Genomic DNA, 27,934 nt, shown 5'->3' with positions numbered 1-27,934 from the left:
CTTTGTAGTTTGTAAGCTCATGAGATCGTCAATTAGCATCTAGCATTGCCCTTTTTAAGTAGTTGATTAAATAATTGACATGATATCCTTTAATCTATGTTATGTTTAAGCCCTATTCATTGTGAACGTATGCAAATTATTTATATTTTATGTTTTAAAAATTGACTTGGAAATGGAATCGTTTTTCCTTTTTGGCTTTCGGCCATTGGTTCAATCATTTATTAGGTTGAATGGATCAAAATGGTTAAGTTCTATTTATAGTTTTGTTTATTAGGAGAATCAGAAGAACTTCTACAACTAAAGCAAAGTGACTTAACATCACCAATAAAAGTGGATAAGTACGTCTCCAAACCACCATAACTGGCAAGCAAACTGATAAGAATTTCCAACTTAAATGAAATTTGACAGAGCAGGTTACAAAGCCACAAGCCATGATCTTTAACTTCCAGTCACTCCAAACCAAACCGCAAAAGACAGCATCATCTGTAACTGCCACCCAACACACTGGAGAACTGCCGACTGCGAGCTGCCATCCAAAGAGCACTGGAGAACTGTAACGTCCATCCAAAACTCCGAAAAACTGTAACTGCCATCCGAAATGCCAGGGAACTAAAATTGCCATCAGGGCGTCGGAGCACTGCCACTGCATTCCAGGACACCGAAGAAATGTAATTGCCTTCCAATACGTTGGAGACGACAAAACAAGTGGCAACTTCCACCAGTAATATTTGCAGAAAGGAGACTAGAGCAGGGACTCCATATCAAAATGCCTGCAGAAAGAAAGCAAACATAGAAAACAGGGAAGAGGTGAGAAACAGAGGTAACAAGGAGAGACAAAGGAACAAACGAACAAATGGTAAAAGGGAGAAAAGGAGAACAAAATAACGGAAAATGAAAAAAAAAAAAAAACGAAAGAAGATAGAGAAGGAGAACATAAAAGGGGGAAAACAAGAAAACAGATGAAGCATAGAAATAGAGAACAAACTAGCATATGGGAATAGGGGAAACAAATAGAACAGAAGGACAAAGCAAAAAAAATAACAGAGAAATGAACAGAGAAACAAAGAAAGCACCAAAAGGAAAAGAAAACCTCGAGAGATATCGATAGTAAACCTCTTTGGAAATAGAGAGTGGGGTCACCCCTAGCAAACTTCTATATGGTGGACAACGAACAGAAGAGAGACAAGCGCCCCACAGCACATCCCCTCTGTGCATTGGAAACATTTATCATGCTTGTCGTGGGGAGATATTTCCAATGCACGGAGGGGATGGACGGTGGAGCGCCTGTGGGGCGTGTTATTTGAGCAGCCGATCCCGACAAATAATTTTTTGGAATTTTCATTGGACAAAAGGGGTAAATGTGTATTTTGATAAAACTTTAATTAAGATGGTTGAAATTGCATTAGTCATCTATACTGTGCTATTATTAAATTAAAGTATAAATGAGGGTATGAAATTTTTCTTGACTAAAATACCCATAATTGTGAATTGAGTTCATTACTAATTGTGGGGGTTGAAAACATAATTTCAACTATTACTTTTTTTACTTCATTTAATCCTCTCTCATTATGTCTTATATTAAGGTATTAACTTCCATTCTCCCTTATTAAATCATATGTTAAAGTTATTTTTTCACTAATAAATGCTATTAATTAGATATATTTTTATTACTCTTAACAATACAAGTCCATGTGTTTTAAAATTGACTCGTAAACAAAACCATTCTTTCATCTAAGTGGTGGCTAAGCAATCCAACCATTTGAATCAAAATGGTTAATCCATGAAGTCATAGTTAGTGTTGCTGCCAAATATGAAGCCAAGGGCAACAATGTAATTTCTAGTGTTTGAGGCCGATGGGTTCAACCTACTGAGACAAACCAGACGTTAGAGGCCCCGGGAGTTATCCCAAGGGCAAAGACTCCAGCAATCAAGTTAGCCGAGGGTTGTGAGGGGTCGAACCAAGCAAGTGAGGAAACTTGGAGCTTAAGTCTGTGTCTTTACCTCAATGTGGGAACCTCTTTTATAGCCAAAGTTGCCCTAGAAGAGGAGCAATTGAGAGTGGTTGATAGTAGTTGATGATGGACGGCCAAGATGCATTCGACCAACACCACGTGTCAAGATCTGCAGGTCGGTCAAATATTCCTACATCACTTGCCCCCCACCATCGAGGTTGTAGTGGCCAAGGTTAGTTGGCAAGTTGTGTGGAGGCCTCGGCTTCAGCCGAAGAGAGTATGGTGGATAGGGACGACAATTTTCCCCATTTCCCTGATCCCCTTGGGATCCGCCCCAAATGTGGCAGGGATGGGGATGGGGAAATTTTCATCCCCATTAGTGGGGACGGGGAGAGCACTCCCCGCCCCACGGGGACCTCGATCCTTGCCCCATGGGATCCCCGCTAATATATATGTATATGCATACGTTATATATGTATATATGTAAACATACATCTATATATTAATATTTTTAAAAATATGGTTGAATATGTTTGAATCTTTTTTAATAGGATTGAAAATTTTAATTATTTTATTTTTATTTTTTAAATAAAATAAAACATAAAAACAATACGGTTAATATTATAAAAAATCATGGGGAATGGGGATGGGGATAACCTTGTCTCTGTTAGTGAGGACAGGGATGGGGAGAAGCTCCTTGTCCCCGCCCTGCCCCATTATCATTCCTAATGGTGGATTCACATAGAGGCGTCAGCCTCGGATGCGGAGCTCTTCTCATTGGTTGTGCAGCTACTGCTCCTCTATTCATCCTTCATGTTAGTAAAGGATCATTCCAGGGCGAGGGTGTGTGATCGTGGCCCATACGAGCGTAGGCTATTCGCATGCATTGCTCGTGCCCCATATGGGTGTTGACATCATCCATCATAAGGTCCATACACAGGGTGGGTGTAGACACCCAATTTTTGTGCTCTTTAGTATTTATGTAGTACTTTTAGCTTCAAGTATGCTTCAACTAACCTCTCAGTTGACCTAGGGGTGTTTTTGGAAATTTACAAAGTTGGGGTCTCAAGGATCCAAGACCACAGGTACGTAGAGCCCAAAAATCTAAATTCGATGGCATCAAGATCACCCAAATCCGATACTATTTACCCCCTTCATCTTTAGACCTGAAGCCAAAATCGATTCTGATCGTCTAATCAGAGTCATTTTGATCATGAACCTCATTTAACACAAAACCAGAAATCCAAAACCATAGATACGTAGAGCCCAAAAATCCAAACCCAACGACATCAAGATCACCTAAATCAAACTCCATTTACCCATTCATCCTAAGACTCAAAGCCGAAATCGATTATGATCGTCTGATCGGAGTCATTTTGATACTGAACCTCATTTCACACCAAATCAGAAATCCAAAACCATAGGTACGTAGAGTCCAAAAATCCAAATTCAATGACACTAAGATCACCCGAGTCGACACTGTTTACCCCATCATCATAAGACCCGAAGCTAGTGATCATAAACCTCACTTCACATCAAATCAGAAATCCAAAACCATAGGTATGTAGAGCCCAAAAATCCAAGTCCGACAACACCAAGATCACCCAAATCCGACACCGTTTATCCCTTCATCTCAAGACCCGAAGTCGGAACCAATTCTAATCATCTAATCGAAATCATCTTTGATCCTGAACCCTATGCCTCATGAAATTTGTAACCCAACCTTATAGATGGATAGGTTTTGAAATTCTGAGTCCAATAGTCCAACATCATCTAATTCCGACACCGTTAACCCCTCCATCTTGAGACCGGATGCTAGACTCAATTTAGGCATTTCGTTTGGAATCCCTTTCACTACAACTTCAAGCCTAGGGCATCCCATGGTCAAACCTTTCTCCCAACCTCTAGATTGATTGGGAGGATGTCCAATTTAGGTAAATTGGTAAAATCTTCCACTCATTGTCTTGATTGATTGAGAGGATCTCTCCCAAAGTTGTCTTGACAGCCCATTCTCTCAATCAATCTCCCTCCAAAAACCCTTTTAAGCCTTAGCTTTTGATCTTTCTTGTCTCTCAATCTTAGCCCTTCATTCCATTCTTGAATCCTCCACAAAAATCTATAAATACTACACATTTTTCACATTCTAAAAACATAATCTAGCTTATGGAGAGAACTATTCCCCCATTAGCCTAGAGAATACCCCTTCATGTCCTAAGCAACCCCAAGCTTCCCTAACCCACGTCTACACACATTGGCTTCACACCGACCTCACAACATATTCCCTGCACATCGGGAACATTTTCCATTCTTGTTTATTATTTTTCATGGGTGGTTTTCTCAATACATGATGGGATGTGGCTGTGAGATCAGTGTGAGGAGTGTCTTGTCAGGAGCATATCTCAATTCATCCAATGGTCCCAACTCCCCAATGTGCAAAAAGGTATAAAAAAAGTTATCGGTGGCAAACAACGGACTCCAAGACATTAATGGGGTAAATTGGTGAAAATCTCATAATGAAAAATGAAGGCAAATTTTATACTAACCATATACCCTCTTCAATATCATAAGAAATTGAAGTATGCTCCTAGGAAAGGAAGGGAAAGGTAGGGAGCATCTCATTTATTGAACTAAATAGCTAACAATAGGCATACTAAATTAGCATGTTAATGGTGCATTTTGCCTATCCTCAATATATATATATATATATATATATATATATATATATATATATATATATATATATATATATATATATATATATGTTGAGAGAGAGAGAGAGAGAGAGAGAGAGAGAGAGAGAGATTTTAAATGAAGGTCCTAGTGAATTAGTGAGTGATCATGTCCAAACTAATCATAAATTACTCCAAAGATGAAGATGATTTTGGACATTGTAATGGCTCTTCATGAAGGCAATTTCATTTGTGTTGCTGCCAAGGATGGATCGAGGGCAACAATGTAATTATGCTTATGTAGACGAGGGCTTGCTAATGTGTCCGAGGGCTAATAGAGCTGAGGGTCTGTAAGTCCGACCTGTGAAGGAAGAAGCACGTCAGAGGCCCCCAGTGTTATCCCAAGGGCGGAGACTCCAATGATCAAGTTAGCAAGTGCGTACTGAGGGGATGGACGAAGCCTGAGTAGAGTAGCTCAAACGAGGTCAGATGAGGTCACCAGGGAGCTAAAAAGATTAGAGAAATAAATGCCAAGATATCTTACCTAGGGAGTAATGCCACTTATTTATACTTAAACCTACCTAGAGTTAATTATGAGCGGACGGCCAGGATACGATCCGACCTGCATCACATGCCCTCATCCTGGACCTACCATGCGCGCCCCTGCCATTGTTAGAATTGTGTTGGATGCCTTCTATTTATTGGATACTTGGAGTGCTTCAAAACTCTATGTTGAAAAGATGTAGGATCATTGAATCATTCCTTACTAAAAACATAAAAACCCTAAATGGGTAGTAGCCCAAAATGCCTTCAATTTATGTTGATGGGCCCCAAAAAGAGAGAATCCACCTACGCCTCTGTAGTTTAGGACTCGAGAGGGATTCTTTCCCCACATTGAGGCAAGACCAGCCACAAGGGCAAGGAATTAAAGAAGCATTTCTTTGAATTGAAGGCACCAGCATAGGGAGAGGAATATCAAAGGGTTACTCTATTTTGTTTATATAATACACTACATATCTTATCTTCCTTGGGCAGAAGAAGATTAAGGGTTAGTTCTTCAGAGAACATGTTGGGGTTTATTCTGCTTTGAAGCAATGACTTCATGAGGAACCAAATCATTCGCATTCATCCTCCTAATTCTCAACCTTTTAATGTATGGTATCGTCGCCATGATCACTGGACGGTCTATTAACTATGGGATCGAGCATATTCATCGAATAGGTAAATTTAGATTACTGCTATCCACAAATTGTTCCTACATCTCAACCTATAGAACACCACTGCCTTGTATCCGGAACTCTCCTCATAAATGATGAGGGAGATTTTTCCAATGCTGTAATATCCCATGGGTAGAGATATAAGAACAACTCGTGGGCAACAGATCCAAGCTCGATTTAGATTGTAACCGATGCTTTGGTCATTTATGACTTTGACTACTGGGTTTTATGTATAATCCAGTGATAGTGATGCTATTTACATTTCACTCCCAAGTCTCAAGCTCATGAGCCAATCTGGTTCCTTTGACCTTGTTTACAAAAACCCATGAAGGCATATGATATTCCATGACCAGAGGGCTACTGGTTTGACTGAAATCATGAACCAATAGCTTGAATTCAATGGCCTAAAAAGGTTTAGAACATGGATTCCTTGACCTTATGTTTGGTTTGAAAGAAAAGGTAAAGAACCTATACCCCTTTTCTTTCAAACATTTTTTTCCTTCCTTTCAAACCAAACAAGGAATAGAGTTTCATATATATAATGTAGGGGGGAAAATCTATGATACGGGAAATATATGATATGGAAAGAGTTTTGACCAATCAAAATCACCTATGAATTTTGATAAATAATACCCGATTCGCTACCACGCTTATGATTCTAATTTATTGGTCACTTGTTTTTCTGATATCATATCTTTTCCATATCATAATCAAACCCATAATGTAAGATTTATTTTTTTCATTACATAATAACTTTGGATGTAGGGGTCAACAACCTAGGTTGTTGAAAACGTTTTTGGGCATGACATGTTATTATCAGTGTGGCATAAAAGAATAATTGTATTACATTTTCTGGCCAAAAGACAAATAAGGGCATGAATGGGTTAACATGTCATACCCGATAACATTTTCAACAGCCTAGGCTGTTTGGTCCCAAACAGCCAAAGTTTTTTCATAGAGCAGGGTGCACATGAAACCCACTGGTCATACCATGGAGAGTTTGTAGTTATGCGAGTTTGCTCTTGTGTCTCCAATTTTGGAATGGTGCAGAGTGATCATTTCTCTCAGACTTCATGGGGCTATACAAAGGGAGATAATTCAGTCTCCCAAAACCATGGCCCCCAACTCAGGTGAAGACAGGAATTGACCCCAAATCTCCACTACAACCAGCTAGAGATCTTATTGAGCGAGTTGACATCTTGGCCAAACAACCATCTCAATTCTCAATTACAGGGTGTATGGAGTAGGGGTGGATTCGAGCCGAGCCGAGTCGAATAGCTAGCTATTCAAGCTCGGCTCACCAAGGTAGTACGAGGCTTGAGCTTGGTTCAAGCTCGGCTCGGCTCAAGCTCAACTTGAGAAAAACGTTTTATAAAAAAATTATATAAAAATTATTTTTTATTTGATATTTATAAAATTAAGAATTATAAAAATTAGTTATTATTATATATATAAATTAAAATATTATATATAATATTTTATATTATATATATTATTTTCTACAATATTATTATTATTATCATTATTATTATGTATCTATTCGAGCTCGGCTTGATTAATAAATGAGTTTGTAAATTGGGCTAAAGCTTGGTTGAAATCAAGCCGAGTTGAGCTTTTCACAAGCCAAGCTCGAATAACTCATGAAAAGCTCGACTTGTTGCCACCCCTAGTATGAAGGATTATGAGTGGAGTCCGGATCTGTTTATCTACAAAACAAGTGTCTTGTGGGTACCTATGTGGGTAGCAGATACGAGCTCTTGGGTTTTTATTTTTAATTTTTTGAAATTAATGACCATATATGCTAATTATTCTCTCTTGTATATGTAGTATCAATCCCACCCCACCTATTTCCAATATATTTTCCAATTGGAAACATGGCAACAGGCTTCTTTGTCATTGTCTCTCTCATAGCTGGACTTGTGGGTGTTGCCACCTCAATTTCTGGGATCAATAGTGTCATTCAGTGGAATGTGGCCAACGTACTCTCAGCTGCCACTTCTTCTATTCTCACCTGGGCCCTCACCCTTCTAGCCATGGGGTATGTGTTCTCTTTTATTTTTAAACTTCGCTTCTATTGCATCAATGATCAAAATATCATTATGGTTGATACCGATGATACCAAAAATTAAGTAGTGGTGCATATGGATAAGACCAATATTTGTTTATTTTTTATTTTTTTACTTTTATTTGCATGAGAGAGATGCCTTTTATGTTGAGGTTCTCATGGCTCAGTTAATCGAATTGTGGGCTAATTTTTGAAACCGAATCGGGATTATCGGTAAGCGAAATCGAACCAAAGCCGATCGATTAACTGGTTGATCAGTTCAGTTAACTGTCAGTCTGGTTTATCGATTTTTTGGTTTTTTATTATTTATAATATTTATTATAAAAATATATATAAATATATAATAAAATTATAGAAATATATATAATATTATATTTTAAATAATAAATAATATATTATAAATATATATTTATATATATTGTATATTTATTAATTTAGAATGTATAGAAAATATAAAATATATATAATATAAATATACGTATACCGTTCGGTTCGGTTAGCCACTGGTTTTCTATTTTGGTTAACCAAAACCCAACCAGTACTTTCGGTTTTTTATTATTGAACCAAAACTGGACCAACCGGTTTGATTAACCGAATTTTTTGTTCAATTTTGTTTGATTTAGTTTTTCGGTTTTTCTTTTGCTCATCCCTACTTTTATGATCCCCAAGTTTTCAACACCCCCCTCCTATGTGCATTGGTGTATCTATGAATCCCCGTAACCAAGGTTTTTTTTTTTACGTTCAAAGTATCAATACCTAAAGCCATGCACTTTTATATTTTTTTAGTTTTTTTAAATTGATTTTTATATATTTGTTTTTTAAAAGATATGATATGATAGACCCGCTATAGGTATATGGCATCAAAATTTTGATCCTTGCCCATGATCTTGGATATCGATATTTTGATCTTGTTTTTTTTCTTTTTTTTTTTATAACTGAAAATGATTTCATTAAATAATAGGAATAAGATTTTACAAGAAACCCTTGGAAAGGCACCAGATGCAGCCTCCCCTAACCATTACAAAAGATCAGAAAAATTTTACAATGTTACCCAAAACAAAAGATCCCTAATAGCCCCATGTTTAGCAAGATGATCAGCCAAAGCATTTGCCTCCCTACCCACCCACTGACCTTGTTGATTGCTTCTTTACATTTTGGTGTTGGAGGCTTGAAGGTAACATAAAGCAGATGGAATACACCAAGGTCAAGAGATATTAATTAACCATTTTATTTATGTTGCAGATTGGCATGTAAAGAGATTAATATAGGCTGGAGCGATACAAACTTGGTAAGTACTCCACTTACTGATACAAAGCGATACAAAGCAGAAACACCAAACCTAGTTTATTTGCAGTGCAATTTATTTAAATTGGTGCAAATGATTTTATTTGTTTGGCGGAAGTGCAGATAGAGTTAAATAAAACCTACAAAAAAATAAAGTGAAAATAAAAACAAAAAGATCAGAATTTGCATTTTTTTTTTTTTGTATTGGCTCAGTTTGGAAGGAGTAAAAATATAAATATGTATAGTACAAATGCATCAATGTTGATTCTTTACACCTGATTTTGTGAAAAACAGTTAATACTAAAATCAATGATTTTCCAAAAGTCACTCTTTTTTTGTTATTTGGTATAACTTCCTCCATGTCAACTGATTGTTTAGAAATCACTTTTGATATTGTTTGATATTGATTTTCAAGAGTGATTATTTTTCATTGAAACACTGAACACCTTCTTGTCCTTGCCACATAGGATGCCACCTCACCCAACAAAAATTGGAATCGCCTGAAAATTGGGGAATCACTGAATGTGGATCCAATGGTTTCAAGGATCGATTTTTTGCTGATTTCCCAGAAATCCATATAATCGGCCAACTAAACAAGGAAAAATCACTGATTTTTCAATTTCTGATGTGGATCCGATGTGGCACCAATTTCTGAGAAATCAGCATTGATGCCAAACATCACCTAAGAGATTACATATAGGAAGTAATTCTATCCGGATTTCTATTCAGAATAAATGTAAGGGAAAATTCCCGATTAGTACCCTTGGGTCTAGTGTCACTTTGGTCCCCGAACTTTAAAATGTGGCAATTCTATACCCGAACTGTCAAAACGTGACATACCAGTACCTGTCATTAACTAGCTGTTAATCAGCCGTTAAATGTCATTTGAAAAAGACACAAATGCCCTTCGAGTGTCATTTAATTTTCTTTATCAACTATCCAAACATTGACAAAAAAATTAATAGTCCAAAATCCTTGCCTCTTCTATTCAAGAAAGTTGGAGTCACAAGAATGCCCACTCAAATGTAATCCCAACTTTCTTGAATGGAAGAAGGAAGGATTTGAGACTATTAAATTTTTGTCAACATTTAGAACTTTAGATGGTTGATAAAGAAAATTAAATGGCACTCGAAGGGCATTTGTGTTCTTTTCAAACATCACTTAACAACAGGTTAACCGATGATTAATGGCAGGTACTGGATTGTCATGTTTTGAAAGTTTGGGTGCTGAATTGTCACATTTTAAAGTTTGGGACCAAAATAGCACTAGACACAAATTACAGGGTAGTAATAAAAAATTTTCCCCAAATGTAATCTATAGCCAAAATCAAAAGTTGATTTTCTAATCAAACCAATGAGAAGGAAGGAGGGATAAAATTTGGTGGAGCATTTAAAGGGACTCATAAATGTTTTTGAATCGCCACATCAGCAAAAAAACCAAAAACCAATTCTTGAACTCTGTTTTTGTTTTCAAAGGATAAAATAAGTTGGTTTTGTTTCAAAAAACAATACGTGTTTTTAGAACCAACAAAATAATGGTTTTTAAAATAAAAACAAAATTTTTAATATAGAAATTATATGATTTATAGAATGTGATGTTAAATAATCAGACAAAAACATGTTTTTTTGTTTCGATTTTGAAAACAAAAAAACATGTACAACTGAAACCGGCAATCTATTCTCAAATCAGATGGTTTTGATTTGTGTTTGAAACCGATTCAAGAAAAACAATTCACGTTGATTTTTGTATGCTGCCGACTTTTTATGTCATCACTGTGTGTTGAATTTGCAGCGGAGTATGGAAGTGTTAACAATCGTTCTCAGCGGTACACAATTACTTTATATGGTTGCCATTCATGCCGGAGTCCGTGACGTGGTTGATCGACGCAGAACCAGTGGAGGGAGAGTGTGGGATTGAAAATGCTTGCTGTTATGTCACTGGTTTTGATTCAACACTGGACCAATGTTTCGGCTGTTTCTACTTTCTACTAATGTTTGAAACGAATAAGATAAGTGATTATTAGGGCAAAATCTATGGCGCCAATTTGGCAAAAGATGTGATTGGTTGATTTATTAAACGAAAAAATATATTTTGTAAAATTGAATCAATTAAAAGTAAGAGTACTTAAACGTGATTCATAAACGTGTAGTAAATATTAGTGAATCCATTATAACTGAACTCATTGACAAGTGATCAAATTATCAGAATGGTCTATCCTCACAACTTGTTTGGTTCTGATGGAGATCAAAATTGGAGTTGGAATTGGCAGGAACGTGATCTCATACCCTCAAATGGGGAATGTTATGGGCCAGCGGGCCATTCTCATTCCAATTAGGTTTTATAAAACATGAACTAATAAAAACATATGCGGTTGCATCGAGATCATGTTTGTGAATCAAGAATCAGTGTTCAGCGATGAATCCACTGTTTGGTTGGTTGATTTCATTGAATAGTCCTGGATGAGGAATTGCCATCTTTTATGATTTCCCAATTTTCAACCAATTACAATTTCTCATTAATGACATGGCATCAGATGTATGCAATTGGAGAGATTCACTTCATGAAAGAAATTACTCTTGATAATGAGTCCGAATCTGCTCCTTACACCGATCTTACAACATGTTCCAGTGATACTCCCATACATATAAATTATTATTCATGCGAGACGGTGGGATGTGGGTGTGAAGAGCAGATCCCATCACTTTGAGAATCACAACTAACAAATTCATTGCCTGCTCACATGGCAGAAATGGTACCCAACAACAACAAAAATTGATGATTTTTGAAAATCACCCATTTTAGAAATCAGCGGTTTCTGAAAATATCGACAAGGAAGAATCAGCAATGTTGCCAAACATCATCCTAGGCCCTTGTTCGTATGGCCAGTTAGGTGGCTTCTTTCCCTTTACGATGAATCTTCAACAAATTCCCGCCATTTGACAGGAAGTAAAGATCCCGATAAACTCGTTTATACTCTGGTCTTACCTCTCAAAATCCAACTCAACTGGGAGCCTGGCACTCATGAGCTGCAGAATACATGTCTTCCCCACGGTTTTATCTCCATCTCTTTCTGCAAATTATACAAGCAAAAGTCTTATTTCCGTAAGTCCCAGACCTCGATTTTCCTTGAATCGCTCAAGGTCTAATACACAGCTCTCATGGAAGAAAACCCTTAAACCATTGAAGAGGAGGAAGTTAGAAATTCGGAGTTCGACACATGATCCCGGTGAAACGGGAAGATGGGGGAAGTTTGTTCCGAAAGGAGCTGTAGCAGAGAAAATTTTTAGACTAATTTCCGGTGCAACTTCCAGTCCCATTTGCCAGTTCGTATCCTCGCCCACCACGTTTTTGCATTCGGTCGACCCCAGAATCAAGTTGGTAATGTTCGCACTCTTCTTATTCTTTACAACTCCTTATACTTTTTTTTTATTTCACTGTGATGGTTGAGGGTGAAATTTGATGGTGTGGTTTTTTTGTTGTTTATTATTATTTTTTTCTTTTCCAATGCTGGAAAATTGGTGATTGTGAACATGAGTTTGATTTTCGTTATTTTGGGTTGCTTCTTTTCTTCAATTATGGCGTAGTCACCTTCATCTAAGCGACTAAGCCTTGTCCCAAATATATGGGGTCGGCGAGATGAATCCTATTTCACCATTATGTTTTTGTTCAGTGCCATATCCATGCTTAAGTTATGGGCGCTTAGATAATTTCTTATTACTTCCACAGAAGACCGAAAGCTCCTTCAACTTGTAACAGGCCATTTTTTCTGTAGATGATCTTCTATGCACATGATCAAACTATCTCAATATACTTTCTCTCATTTTATGGCCTATTGGCTTAGTGGTCAACTTAATTGATTGGAGTTATATTTTCTGGATTTATTTTGAGTTTTAAATTTTATTTTATTTTGGTTGGGAGTGGTGATCATTTATTTCATCCCAAATAAGGTTGTTTCTCTTTCTGGTATTGGATTAAGTTTATTGGTCTCTCTGGTTTATCTATTGTATCAGTTGAATCGACAAAAACATTTATAGTAGTCCTTGGCCCAAGTTTTAATCAAGATTTTCTCTATAGTTTTTTTTTTTTTTTTTCAATCAGTTGTATATTTGAAATTTCTACTTTTTAGTACTTTACTGGACTCTATCTAGGTCTATAGTTATACAGATGATAAACACCTTTGTGAATAAGTATTTGAATTTGTCCTATTTTTATGACTCTTCTTCATTTTGCAGGTATGGCTTCTGGCTCTTGTTGTTTTACCTGCCAGATCACATATAGTTATGCGCTTTGGATTAGTCATATATTTGGCTCTTCTATCAATTTGGATTCTCCCTAAGCATGTGTGGATGGTAAGTCTGTCCCTTAAGTAGCCAATGAAGCTTGAGCAGTTCTAGGATGTAAACAACTCCACCTGTTCTGCATCTCACATCGTAATCCTTTCCATTGTGGTGAAATTTCCACAAAATTGATCTTACTAGTCACAAAAGTGGTGAAATCTTGTTATTGACATTTGGGAAATCTTGTAGGAGTAGGATGAGTTGATTAAACTTGGATGAAGTGGGTAATACTTGGACATTGCTCTGACTTGTTTGAGTTGAGAATTATATTGGCTTTGCTATCACTTTTTTAGCCTTTTCTTTTCTTTCTATTTCTATAATAGTGATGAATACATTTCAATGCCTTTTTGTAGGATCAATTGGGAAGAGTGGGCCTTCTCTCTGGGTTTTTATTTCTAATGCTGGGATTCGGCTCAGATGGTGTGCCTCCTCTGGTGCAGTTAAGAACCCCACCTGCAGCTATGGTGGGATTACCTGATATCCCTATGTCTTTGGGAGGTTATTCATATTTGGTTATGAAACTAGGGCCACTACAGCTTACGAGGAAAGGTCTATCAGTAGCAAGCACATCTGCATGTCTTACCTTCACTGTATGTTGTTGTTTCCTTCTACAGTCTCGGTTCTTTTGATTTTTGAACTCATAATGAGGCACTTGTTTATAGACTAAATTCTAGTTAATTCTGAAAGAAAGTTTTGATCAGTTTTGGTCAATTAGTTGCTATAACATTCTGAGAGCTATTCCTTTTTTTTCCTTTTTCTCTTTTTTTTTTTTTTTTTAATAAAAGATCTTTCAAAGTGCGGGCCTCTGCTTGACAACCACAACTCCAGAGCAACTTGCATCTGCTTTTGAATGGTTTATGCACCCCTTGGCGTGCATTGGTGCTCCAGTGGCTGAAATTATCCTTACCCTACTACTTTCATTGAGGTTCGTCAATCTAGTTTTTGATGAGGTAAGATAGTTGAGTACGTGCCTTTTAAGAAACTTTCATAATATCATCTTTCTATAGAACGTTTCATCTCTTTTAGTAATTTGAACACTTATATTGGAGAAAATCTTTAAATCAATGATTTGCTCTTGAATTATTCATATACCATTGGCAGGTCCGTAATGCTGCATTGGGGATTGTAGCTCGTAGGATAAAATGGAGGCAGTTGACAGTAATGGAAACTATTGATAGTAAGTTTTGATTGCAATCGTCATCATCATCAACAACATCAACATTATTCATGTCATCACTGTCATTGTTGTCCAAGCCTTGCACCAGCTGTTTGCGATCATGTACAGGAATCGTATTCTGCCCTTCCATGTTATATCTTCTATTGAAAGCACAAGTCTTCAAATCTTTCTTTACTACCTAGATCAAACCCTTTTAACCCCTTGAGAAACATACAGAAATAGAAAAGAAAGAAGTTTCTTGGTTTCCTTACGATAATAACTTAATACTTCTTTCTCCATCTTCCTTTTTTTAGTAGCTAACAATAAAAACAGAAACTTTACTACTTAAAAGAAGAAATAGAAAGTATGCATATATACAAATATCATGATCACAAGAGACATAAAAAATCTGTACCAATCAATAGCTAATTATTTTTGCTTTCTGCCTTTTAGAAGTTTTTCAATGTATTCTTTTGCTCTTGCAGTTTATGTCATATATGTTCGTCGAATCTTCAAAAATATTTTCAGTCATGCTGAGCAAATCTCCCAGGTTGGTTCTTTTTAGGCTCTATCCATCAAAACTGAAGGTTTGCATATTTGCTGGGTTAGTATTCCTCTTAGGTTGCTACGTTGACAAGACTGGCTTCCCCAACAAATATGGTTTTGGACTGTGTTATCCCAGTTCTTCTCAATGCAGCAAGCCTTAACCCATAGGGGAGTCTTTCCATGCCACACTTTATTTTTGGTCTTAGGGTTGCTGCATTGGACCGTATTCTCTCCTAAATAAGAGATTCTTCTAATGCAATCAGATGGGGTAAAGGTTTTGGAAGAGGACCATGAAGATTGTCTTACTTACTCCATCAAATCAGATAGCTTCCAACCAAGGCTCAAAATTTCGTCACGTATCTTCCAATACATATCGTATTGGGGCCTTCCCAATACGCCCCTACAGGGGGTGTGTCGGGTCAGGCCATGGTTCAGAGGGTAGCCGGGACTTAAACCGACCCCTCTGAACTGGTTTAAAAATAAATAAATAAAACACAACAAAAAGCACTGATACAGGCTGATACAATCGATATTTAGAACCTTGCTTCCAACTTTATGCTTTATGATTTTGAGATGGATTCCAAGGTTGTTAAGTCATGTGTCATACAACTTTAGCAGTTAGCAAGATTGGTGGTAAACTGGGTACAGTGTTTAGCGAGTCCTTATTGCCATAGAAAGCTTGTATAGCAGTTTGTTTGTACAGTTTTGCAGCGGACTTTGTTTTTACATCTCATCGTTGTAATTGCCTACAGCTCTTCAACAAAATACTTTTGACTTTTACCTTTCCGGAAAAAAAAAACAAGGCACTTTAATTGGTTCATAACATGAGGACCTTAAACTGCCAAGTTTCCGTCAGAATTATGCTATTGACATAAGGTGTCTTCTTACTGGTTGCTGAGTGATGGAATCACAATTGCCACTATACCAATTGGCCTGCCCTTCCAAAAGTTCTCCTGATCTCCTAATTATGGATTTTACAGGCAATGATTGTTAGAGGGTTCCGAGGAAAAAGCAACTATCACAAGATTTATCTCTTATCAGATTCATCAGACTCATCCCTTGGGATGGAAGATATAATTTCATTGTTATGCCTTGTTGCTTTAATAGGTGGTGCTTTTCTGTCTGAATTCTTTTTAACCTGATTCTGGCTTAGCCTTGGGTAAGTTCTCATCATTTTCCTTTACATGGTCTGCCCCGCTGGAGTGTTATATCAATACAATTCATGAAAGTTAACTTTCCTGCTGTATTGCAATAGTCAACTGTACCTGCCAGATCGTATATGCCAGTGAACGTGCAAAAGAAAAGAGTATGCCGGACATATACAAGACAATCTGCTTTTCAAGTATTATGATGAAAGAATCATCGGACTTCAGTTTCTTACAGGTTGCATCTTATCTTAAATGGTTTCCAGTCTTTTAATTTCTTTCATTTTCAGTCTTTTACCCCACATGTTTTTTAATCTTGTTGCAGGGAGCAAATTGGTGATAATTTGAGAATCCCCTAAATGGGCATTTCCAGTCATTTAACTGGATGGCGCTCAACTTAATAATTTGCATCATGATACATCCAAAGATTTATTATTGACTTTCATCTATTCACAAAATTGCGTGTGGCATTTGATTACTGTATAATGTCAGAAGTGCCTTTTTTATTTTTGCAAAATTTCACTGTCAAGTATTGGATGATATGCAATTTTAAATTGGGCCACAAAGTGGCTGCTCTCAAAACCTGAAACCACATTCTTATGTTAGCCACGGATCTTACCATTGCAGGCCCCTACTGATGCAATTTTCATTGGTTAAAGTGCACTGCCATTCCTAATTATAAAGAGAGCTTTTGTTACATTTAAAGCTGATGGATCAGAACATTAATCTTACAGGAGGCCATTTGGATTAGCCACATGTGTGCATCACTGCTTAGCATTACCGTATCTTGCACTTTTCCTTGGAAACATTGGTCTTTGAATATTACTGAATTTTCTGTTTTTATTTTTTTATTTTTTTATTTTTTTACACATACAATATTGAAAAGAGTTTTATATCTTTTACCCATATTTCTGCTGGATCAGCTGGGAAATGGCATGCCTCTTTATTTAAAGGAGAACGTTTATGGGCTACAAGTATTAATATCTTGCCTTCCAATGGGACGTTCCGCTTCTGCCTCTTTGAATAAGCTTATACCGAGTCCACAGTGCTTAAAATCATAGTTCAGCTCCCAAATAGGCCCTCACAAGATCCAACCACTGATGGAAATATGCTTCAAGGTTTTAAAAGGCCAAAGGCAGAGGTGAGGCAGTTGGGCATGAAATAGGTGAGGTGTAAGCTTCGAAATGGTGCGTCAAGCAACTCTCTTGCTTGGTACTATTTTTCCAGAAAAAAAACATTGCTTTAGACCATCTTAGAAATCGGAAAAGTGTGGTCTAGGGCAATGTCAAATTCAATATTTTTTGAGAAAATGGTCCATTGCTGCCAGTGGTTTAATGATGTGGTATCATCTTGAACGTTGGATAATATAAACTATGTTGAAAATATTGCTGCCAGCACTGCTACCAAACAAAGGTAGTGAGAAAACAGCCTATGGCAGTACTGGTTTCAAAAAAAAAAAAACACAATTTTCTCTTACAACTTCACATGCCTAGTATTGATGCCAAACACCTACTTATATGAGGCATACGCCTCACCAATTTGCCAAACCACCTCCCCCAATTTTGACCATTTTGAGTGTTAATTTAAAGCTTTTCTTTTTTTTTTTTTTTCTCGTTTACTTGATTCCTGAACAAAAATAGATCACCTGGGCAAGCTAATGTATTTTGCCAAGCCCCCATCCTCAACCAAAAAATAAAGGAATGATCAATGGCACGTGATGTTTTGTTTCTTCAGTCAACACCTTGATCTGAACCGAGAATATCTTGACCATCAGCATCTTAATGAGTTCACATATGCTGTGAATCAGAGGATGCTGTCTGTTTTTATTGGAAGGTCGGCAGATGTATTATCAAATGTAATAAAAACTGGTCTGTATCTTCATAGGATGAATGCTCACTATCAACTGAATTCTCTGGTAAGCTCATTTGAGTTGAATCCATTTGGGAAGGGTGCAAATACAAACATACAAATATATTCTTATCTATATTTTTAAACCTTGTATTTGCACTCAATATATTTGTGTTCACACTATTCTTCCCAAACAGAACTGAAGCAGCGAAGCTACATTTTTAGCCGGCTGCAATTAATTGCAAAAACTTTGATTGACCATAAAAGCATAAACAAATAGTGGGGATTGTGATTGAGTGGGGTTCACAGTCAGACAACAATTTGTCTATTGAGTATTAATACTTTGAACCGTGCTCCCTAATGATATTAAGCTTTGACCCATCACCCATTCAATCAGAAAATCAGATTTAGTCCTTACAGCAAATTATAGCCGTGCATTAAGAATATTTTCGTACTTATATATTTTTATTCATGCAGAGATATTCTCAGTACAAGGGGCTGTGAGAAAGTTGTGTTTGCATTGTAGATATATTTGTATTTGTATTCTTTCCAAATTAAGCCTTGAATTCATCAACCTGTGATTTAGGCTAAGGTGTCATGCAGGGAAAGCCCGGTGGAACTGTTATTCAGCATGTGCTTCCTTACAATTGCGATGCAACCATTGTTTCTGATTTCTCCAATTTTGGGTGAACAAATTTGAAACCACCATATTTTGGATTAAAACTATCGAGGAAATTTAGCTAGAAGTTCAGGTAATCCCGTAAATATTTACCTATTTAATATTAATAAAGAGCAAAAAATAGATAACAAAAGATACGATAAATATTTTAACATTTTAAACAATTCTGTAAAGAAAACAGTGTTGAATGCAAATTAATTTATGTTGAAGTTCATTTCTCAAAGAGCCTCAACCAGAAGCCAAAAAAAAAAAAAAAACGCTTTAGGTGTATTATTCTAATTGTGGTTTAAACTTGCAATCAGATTTATTTCCTGGTTATTCAATTAGCAATCCAATAACACCAAAACTGCAGGAATTAAAAGTCTGTTTGGTTTGTAACCAGAATCAGAATCAAAATCAAAATCCTTTGGAATCAGAATATGAATGGTCTATTACTATAGTCTATTTGGTTCAGAGTCTTCAGACAGGAATCAGGATGGGGATTGGAATCACCGGAATGAGATTTCATTCCCAAGAATTTTGATTCCATAGAAGTGGAATAACCCATTCCAATTTTGATTCCAGACCCCTATTCCCAAACAACCGTAGAATTTTGATAGGATTTTTTATATGGAGTTTTCTTTTAGTCAGGACCAAATAGTCGGGAGTTGTTATCTTAGGATATTTTATTAACTAAAATGAAAAATTTGCAATTTGAAGGATTGATTTCATATGACTTGAAAGAATCATTCTGGAATCGTGAAGTGAGTCAAAATTTCGGTATATTTCGAAGTGTGATTCTTCGAGGCTGAGAAAATCTCTCCATACGAGATCTAGGCATGCAGTCACACTAGTAATTGATGGAATTGGTTTTTGTAAATCAAAGAAAAGGTTGTTTTGGTGTTGCTTGTTTGAGCTGCTCAAGAAATTTTATTTTTTAATCTATTAAAAATACCATGTATTGATTGGTGCGATCTATACTCGTTTGAGGAAGAAGCACAAACTCCTTCAACCATCTTCTGTTTTTAACCATTTATGAGAGATTTTGATCATTCCACGGTTGCACTATACCAAATAAGGATAAGAAAACCAGAAATTGAAGTGTTAATGGGATGCATATAGAAAACTTATCTGTTAGTAAATACTAACAAATAATGTGTTAAAACTGCAAAAAAAAATCCCGACATTTTGCAACATTTTGTTTTATCAAGTCTCAGTGAAGTGCCAGAATTTCATGTATTTAAAAAATGTCTCAAGTACAATGGACTTTTATTTGTAACTTGAGAAAAAGATTATAATGGACAACCTTCCCCATTTTTCCAACTTTCTTTTTCATATTTTTACAAAATTATTCATGATACCATAACCATATTTTGTAAAAGATGCTAAATTGTAGATCATTAACAAAATTTGCTTGCTAGGGGAAAGAAAATGATGAATTCTTGTTCATTATTTATAAATATGATTTTTGAGTTCAAATACATTCAAGAATGCGAGGGGAATGTGGGAGAAAACTTACGAATCCATGAAGCTTGGCATTTAAATCCTAGCACATGTAGGTATAGGCACCCCTATTTCTGCTGTAAGGTTTTTATAAGCATTCTGCAGTCTTCGAGTCACAGGTCCTACTTTTCCATCACCAATGACACGCCCATCAATCATCACAACCTGGTAAAAGAAACTCTCATTCATGATTATGAAGTATTTATAATGAAGAATTATAGTATTGTCAGGAAGTGCATTGTGAGGTAGAAAGTTTCCGTAACAGGATGCATGTAGGGCCAGCTAGATTCTAAGGTGGTCAGGGAGTATAAAGTGTTTGGAACCCCAAATGAGGATTTATTCCACCTTGTTGTGTTAAAGAAGTTCAGGAAGGAGTTGGTGTCGTTTTGGCTTGAATCAGCCTGATTATCCTGATATTATCACATACTGGATTTTGAATTTGCTGGCTCCTGACTGAGCTAGAATGGCATACTTTTCATGTTGCTCTCTTCTTTCTTAGTGATACTGGACATAAGTTTAGTCTTTTTTCTGGATGGCCAAAGTTGAACTGATTGATGTTCATATCAGGTTAGACAAAATTAGCATTGATGCCCCCTAGGACAAACCTGCCTTCCCAAGACTGGAGCTGATCATTGCAAACCCATGCAGGATTTGGGGTATGCCAAATGTATTCAGACTAGAACTTTTGATAGCCATGAATTATACTCTTTTAAAGAGTGAATCATCAATTTATGTGTATACCAAGGAAAATCTTACACTCAAAATGATGTCTGTATATTTCATTGCATTAATTTACTGGGGTGAAAAAAAAGGAGGAAAAAACTTACTGGGGTGAGTTCTCCCATGGTTCCTGTTGTCCATACCTGCAAGTGAAGTGTTCTTGCTGTCACTTAGAGGATACAGTTTGCCAAAAAAAATGCACAGTAGTACAATGTCTGTAATGTATAGATGTTCATGGGATCAAGCTTGCATTTGGTTGGAACCAATAACATGCATGACCATGTGGAAGAACCAGTACATTGATGTCTCAACTTTTCCTTTTTAGATTTATATTGCTGTTTTGAAAATACTATTTATGGTTAACTCTTGGACTTACTATTTATAGCAATTCTCATAAATTACTATTTTTAGTAATTCTGGTGTCTTTAAATTAAAGTAGCTTTCGTTGGATTAGGAAAGTGTTATTAGAGTTGTTAAGGAGTTGGAGTCCTTATTTAAGTGTCCTAATGGGTTAGTTATGGATTAATCTTCTAAAGTAATTAGGAGTTGTGTTGGGTCAATTTCCTAGTCCAAATTGGAGTCTGAAAGGGAACATCCGAGTTAAAGAAGCGTGATTTGATTAAATAAAGATTGGTCAAGTGAATTCTGGTTGTTGCCAGAGGTTTTTTCTCTCCGCCGCCCCCCCCCCCCCCCCAATTTCTTCTCTTTGCTGTTCTCCCTAACAGCAAGAGTTCACCTCTTTCTTCTAATTTCTTACTCATTCTTTGGTGCACAAGAACCCTACTTGCTTTTCCCTCCATATTCTTCATCTCTAAGACTCTGATCACCCCCACAGCCCCTCATTCACCCCATAAAGCCTGCCACCATATCCTAAATTAGTAGGATGAACCTAACCCATCCTACATCACCAAGCTAAAACCAAATGCTCCAGAAATCATCTTCATCTTTCTTATTCATCTGTTCCGTCAAGATCATCCTGATTGCGGTGCGCTGGCACATGAGATCCTCACAGTTGGGATCAAGTATCGAAACCTGCTTCCTCATTTGTAAGTCCATAAACACCCTTCTGGCAAACTCCTCCTCCCCACCCATAAAAGAAAAGGGAAAAAAAACTCAAAACTCTTACTAGCCTGCACTTCCTTGTCAACCACCTCCACCTTTAAATTAAAATTTCCTTCTTGACAATTTGTTAGCATCAATATAGAAACACCGGGCTCCTGACTCCAGCCTCGGTCTCCTTTTATCTCTTTGCCTAGAGGATTATTCATGCAAAAATACTTGGAGAATCTTGAATTTAGTCATCCTTCACAACACATCAAGAGCACTCCCCTGATTTGTGGTGTCAAAGACTTTTTCTTTGACTGACAAATATGAAACATCTTTTAAATTCCATATGGACTTTGTCGTTGATGTAACTGCCATCTGATTCTCACAATGTTCCCATGAAAACCCCCTCCCCTGAGCCAATTTTCTATCTACTAAACAAATTCAAAGCTTGAACCAATCAAGCACTTGTAGCATTCTTAACCTCTTTGCTGCATTGAACTTTTTTCCTTTCCATCTCCAACTGTCTACCTATAGATGCCACCCCCTCTCCAATTCAACTTGCCAAAGAAGATTCTTGGGTTGACTTCCTAATCCGGTGCAGATCTATCCCAACCCTAGTATTAAAAACTGCTACAACTTGAGTCAAAGGAATCAGAGAGAAGAAGTCATCAGTCCTAACTGTTACAATTAAATTTGTTTCTTGAACTTTTATTGGGGATTTTTAATTTAAGTGAGTGTTCCATCCCTAAGCCTCTTATTTATCAAATTAGTAAGACAGCATTTTATTTTTTGTTGACATAAACCCTGATTTTCCAAACCTATATAATGCTCTAACAGACATACAAAATCTTCCCCATGTAAGCCCCTATAAAAACCCATGGACTGTCAAAGTGGCCTTGCCAAATACTCTTCCCTTCATTCCCCATAACTTAGATTTATTTCAAATCTTGATTCCCCTAACTCATTAAATTGCAGAACCTTAGATCACTTTGACCATCTCACATTTAACTATTTACTTAAAAGGACATCAATCAGATGGAATTTTCTCCTAGGAGATTGGAATACCCATTAAATAGTCGACGCTACCACAGCTGCATTATTATGCAATACTTGTCATATATCCAATGGCTATTCATGAGAGAAGTAGCATGTAGATTTGCATCATAATTGATGTTGAATAGACCAAAAAACACTGATGTTTAATAAATAAAGGGTTCATGAAAAAATACACCACATTTTGTTATTGGTGATCTTCAGTGCATGGAAAAAAAGGAACTGAGGTATTCCATGAGATAAATGCTGAATGAACCATGCCATACAAGTCCAAGATCACCAATACCTGTGTCACTTCCTTGGAAGAGATCACCACAAAGCATGACTAACATATTATTGGTTAATAACCATATTGACAGACAGTGCTTAATAAGCATATTGGACTAAAGTTATCTTAGAGTCATTTTAAAATGTGCAATAGGTGATTATTTTGCCTTGAACATTTGATTTATAATGAAACTCATAAGTCATTGATGGACAATTGCATAATTAAAAAGGTTTAAAAAGAGAACTGATATTATTATTTACCTTCTCCCTAAATGTTCTGTATCTGCATTATTATCTAACAAAGAACATCAAAGGAGAAATCACAGATGGGACTACTACATGGGCAAGGACTACAAGCATGTTTCCTAGCTCCAAAAAATGAAGAAGAAAAGAAGTCTGGAATCCATTTGTTTCACACATAACTCAAAATAATAAGAGAATTTTGGTTTAGAATTCTAATTGACCTTCTATTTGTCCAAGAAGTAAATAAAATGATAACCACTAAAAGTAGAGAGCCAAAAAAAGCACCTCATCTGCAGTATGAAACTCAGATAAACTGATTCTTCGCTCCTGTAAGACCAAGTTTTCTTTTATCACAAGCTCCATCACCTGCAACATCAGGAGTGGTTTAGTTGACTTATGCCAAAATCCAATGGCCTTTTACAAACCAAGACATAAAATAAGTGATTTACTGAGGCTGGCATTGTATGAGTGTGATATGAATAAAGAGAACTAGTAGGTCTTAGTTTACACACTTTTTTAATTTCTCCTTTCTTCACTATAAATCTCCAGTTTCATTAATGAGGAATATCAAAGAAAGGAACCTGCCATCTGATATTAGCTCGCTGTTTAGTTCATCTACATTTGAATGGCACACAGAGAGGGAAATTATGTGGAAGTGCTTAAGAGCAGCTATTTTGTGGATTGTTTGGGAAGAAAGGAACACCAGAACTTTTTGTGAAAAAGAAAGAAGTTTTTCAGAAGTTAAAGATTGTATTATGACATGGGCAATTCAGTGGCTGAAAACATTAAATCTCTTCGACACCTACTCCTTCAATGTCCTATAGAGGAGCTGGTTAGCAGTGGTTAATACTTCTACGAGGAAGAACAGATTTGTAGTAGAATGAATGCCACCTGGGGAGTTCATTAAGCTGAACTTTAATGGGAGTGGCCGAGGTGACCTTGGACCTTCGGGCATAGGTGTGCTGAGAAACAAAGATAGTAGTATTATATCTTTGTATTCAGGTCATGCAGGTTGAGACTCTTTAAGGGCTGAATTACTTGCTGCTGTACAATGAATCCAGCTTGCAAACCAACTAGGAATAGAGCATCTGCTTATTAAAGGGGACTCCCAGGTGATTGTGGGTTGGTTGCAGGATCTGGATTCTGTGATCTGGGGTTATAGAGATCTCCTTAAAAAGGTTAAATGGCTAACAAGGAATATGACAGTTAGAGTTTAGTGGGTAGGCAGATCAGCAAACTCAATCGCTGACTCACTTGCAAAGCAGGGGATTTATCAGGCTTCTTTATTTTGGCCTACTTCGTAATTTTATTTGAACTTATAATTCTGTGACCAATTTTAAGGAAATGCCGCATCTCATGCCTTTCCCTGGGTTGCATGTAATACTTATTTGCTAGATTAATAAAATCTTACTCATTTATCAAAACAATATATCAAAGAAATAACCTCATAGAGCATGCCCTATAAATATTACATGTTTCATAAAAATATGATGGTATGAAGATAAAAAACAAAAACCTAGACATTTACATCCTGTAATATTCAAGAGCATGCCCTATTCATGTGGCTAGTCTGGTCTATTCAACAGGCAACACTCTGTATTAGCCAGGTTTTCATATCTGACGTTCACATGAACCTTATATTGTCTTCTACCAGGCTATTCCCCTATGCAGGAAAGTTTTTGATGAGCATGAATTACAGTTATTAATTTTTTTTTCTTTTCCAAGTAACAAATGAAAAGAAAAGACACCCTGTTCAGCTAGCAGCCATTGGGCTGGAACTTTCAATTGATGAACGAGTGATACAGTGGAAACATGGAAATGTGCCAAATCAAACTCTTCCCCAGAATGTATCATGATTCATGAGTACCTTCCCCCAGATATATAAGGCTTTCCAAATAGAACTAACACTATACTCATACTATCAATAGGTTGATGTCATGAAACATAATAGGAATGACACCAGGCTTTCCTTTACACCTAGCATATATAAAGGGATTGTCTAAGTCATTTTTTGATTTCTTTGGAGGGTTCAATCTTGAAGTAGGGGGTAGGTAGAGAAGACTCTTTTTGGTGATAAATAAAAAGGAAAAATTTTATTAGAGAAGAAAAGTTACAAGAGGTGATAAGATTTCACCCACAATAAGAAAGGAGAAAAACTCAAGACCTAAATACAATAAAGCCTCCATACTACTTAGAATACAAACTTTCTCCTTCCAGACCTTAACACAAAAAAAAAACCTCTTGCTACCCAGACCCAAGACCTTTAACACAATAAGAAAGGAGAGAAAGACTTTTTTATGTGTACTCTGAAGAGACACCTCTTATGAAGGTTTTGGGGAAGGGTTATGGAGGAAGTTGATCTTAGCATTTTAGGAGAAGCTAGAATGATCAGGATGTGGATCTATTGATGTTATTACTTGAAAAGATAAAAACAATAAAATGTTCTTTTTAGGAGTATAGAAATGCAAGATTTTGAATATCTGAACTTAATGGCAGCTTTTCAAATTAGACCTTTCCCTCATTCTTTGCGTCAATATGCAATTTATCTTTCCAAACTGGTTTTTGTGGAGAGAATCTATCAAATGCAAGGTGTCCTTAGAATGAGGATTTTGACAAGATACTAGTGATCAATCACTTAATAAATGGTAGAAGACTAATAACATATCTTTAGGTCATTTTTCAACATGAGATGAAGGTCAAAGTTGGAATACCTTAGACCAAGGTTCAAAAAATCGATACAATATGCTCCGTATCGGGCGTATCGTATCGTATCGTATCTTTTGGGTCCCGATACGCCTGTTTACATGTGTTTCGGGACCCCACGATTTTCTAATGAAAAAGATGGGTATTAAACTACCCAAAACCAAATTTTGAAAAATAAATAAATAAATAAAACATATTTCCACGTGATTCAAAGTACTGATACGCCTAACCTTGCCTTAGACCTATAGGAATAGCCTTTTGGAGATTTGTGTCCTTTACTCTTTATCATTCCATTTGGATGGAGCATAGTAGACAGGTATTTGATTATAAGTATTTTACCCTAGTAAAGGCAAAGGAGAAACTTTTGAAGATTAAAGGTATTCTCATTTCGAAGTTTTGAATGATGTAGATCCATATACAATTATTATGCCTGCCTATTGTGTGACCCGTAATTTTGGAGATTCCTCTATGAAATTTCCCGTCATCTTTCATTCTTTCTATATACTTTCTTTGTTCAGGGAATTCTTTTTCTTTCTCAACAAACAACCTTACCTCTGTTAGACAATGTATGCCCTTAGCTCTAATCAGAATAATGTACATAAACATTTATTTGTAAATGGATAGAGTACATTGTTGTTACATGTTAATATTGGTATGTTTTTGTGTATTGCCCCTTAAACTGGACACTTTAGAGACTCATATTAGTTTAGAATGTTCTCAACCATTGGATAGGCTTAGGGAATTTGTCCTGAAAAGGCCGACACTGGTGTGCTGCCAAAGAGTTGGAGAAGCTTGTCTCAACTGCCAGGGTTAGAACCCAAGCACAACTAGTGGATGTTTATTATAAGCATTGAACCCGAACCAATTTCGAATTATGCCTTGGACCTTGGAGATAGATGGGCAAAACTGGAAAGTTACACATAACCCCAAACTTAGTTATGGTATTGCACTAGGTGTTTGATAGGGTTGTCTTTGATATGCCAACCAGTGAGATCCATTAAGGGTCAAATACCTGGGTATGTTGGGGCAATATAAGAATTCACTGAGTGGGTGATCATAGTGATAGGATCGACCCCTTTGTCGGACAAAGTGAATATCAGGGTTTACACTCTCTGATGGAAACCTAAACTATCGACAGTGGATTTCATTTATGTTTGAAATCTGGTTTTGCAAAAGTATTTATATGTTATATACTACTATTTTATGAAAAATGTTTGCAAAAGGTTTTAATCCCGGGATCCATCTTAGTAGAGAGTGTGGAACAGCACCTTGCAACCAGAGGAAAGGTCATTCCCTATTGGGCAGTGTTATTGATCATTATGGGCCAAGAGGTTAAGTGTAAGAGACCATTATAGGGCTGATTACCTTATGGGTTTTGTCTTACACAAGTCCACTATCCTTGGGTTTTCATATGGTGGCTGAATCCAAGGATCATTTAGGTGTAAATGCTGAGTCCAAACTGGACCAATGTTGATTTAGTCAAGGGTTTACTGCCCTGAGCAGTGAATTCGGCCTAGCCTC

At 36.6% G+C, this 27,934-nt stretch overlaps 3 protein-coding genes and 1 long non-coding RNA gene across 7 annotated transcripts in view; 2 read left to right on the top strand and 2 right to left on the bottom strand.

Moving 5' to 3' along the window:
- Window positions 1–241: 241 nt before the first annotated feature.
- LOC148861758 (uncharacterized) lies at window positions 242–1,218 on the bottom strand. The gene is made up of 2 exons (XR_016113193.1): window positions 1,091–1,218; window positions 242–770 (listed from the first exon to the last, which is right to left on the bottom strand). It is a non-coding gene; the product is annotated as an uncharacterized LOC148861758 (long non-coding RNA).
- A 4,432-nt stretch (window positions 1,219–5,650) lies between these two features.
- On the top strand, window positions 5,651–11,397 carry LOC148861757 (membrane protein PM19L-like). The gene is made up of 4 exons (XM_088941538.1): window positions 5,651–5,842; window positions 7,666–7,876; window positions 9,146–9,191; window positions 10,979–11,397. The coding sequence occupies exons 1-4, from the start codon at window positions 5,773–5,775 to the stop codon at window positions 11,102–11,104; spliced, it is 453 nt and encodes a 150-aa protein (XP_088797664.1). The 5' UTR covers window positions 5,651–5,772; the 3' UTR covers window positions 11,105–11,397.
- Window positions 11,398–11,864: 467 nt separating this feature from the next.
- On the top strand, window positions 11,865–16,976 carry ABCI12 (cobalt ion transmembrane transporter). Of its 2 annotated transcripts, none has more exons than XM_088941854.1 (9): window positions 11,865–12,565; window positions 13,420–13,536; window positions 13,878–14,114; window positions 14,310–14,474; window positions 14,626–14,701; window positions 15,166–15,230; window positions 16,207–16,385; window positions 16,482–16,609; window positions 16,697–16,976. In XM_088941854.1, the coding sequence occupies exons 1-7, from the start codon at window positions 12,209–12,211 to the stop codon at window positions 16,366–16,368; spliced, it is 1,179 nt and encodes a 392-aa protein (XP_088797980.1). In that variant the 5' UTR covers window positions 11,865–12,208; the 3' UTR covers window positions 16,369–16,385; window positions 16,482–16,609; window positions 16,697–16,976. The 2 variants fall into 2 exon arrangements, with proteins under 2 accessions (XP_088797980.1, XP_088797981.1); XM_088941855.1 differs by having other exon boundaries at window positions 11,867–12,565; window positions 16,334–16,385.
- Window positions 16,977–20,291: 3,315 nt separating this feature from the next.
- The window catches only part of LOC148861754 (branched-chain-amino-acid aminotransferase-like protein 1), a 39,778-nt gene continuing 32,135 nt past the window's right edge, over window positions 20,292–27,934 (bottom strand). For all 3 annotated transcript variants that reach the window (XM_088983616.1, XM_088983618.1, XM_088983617.1), the window contains 3 exons: window positions 23,996–24,076; window positions 21,208–21,243; window positions 20,292–20,545 (listed from right to left, as the gene is read on the bottom strand). In XM_088983616.1, coding sequence (XP_088839742.1) covers window positions 20,417–20,545; window positions 21,208–21,243; window positions 23,996–24,076 — 246 coding nt within the window. In that variant the 3' untranslated portion in view covers window positions 20,292–20,416. The remainder of the gene's footprint in view (window positions 20,546–21,207; window positions 21,244–23,995; window positions 24,077–27,934) is intronic.

Source organism: Nelumbo lutea, chromosome 4, assembly GCF_056320005.1.
Source record: "Nelumbo lutea isolate HS-2025 chromosome 4, American lotus-T2T, whole genome shotgun sequence".
Taxonomy (NCBI): Eukaryota; Viridiplantae; Streptophyta; class Magnoliopsida; order Proteales; family Nelumbonaceae; genus Nelumbo; species Nelumbo lutea.
This window is presented reverse-complemented; position numbering and strand designations above follow the sequence as displayed.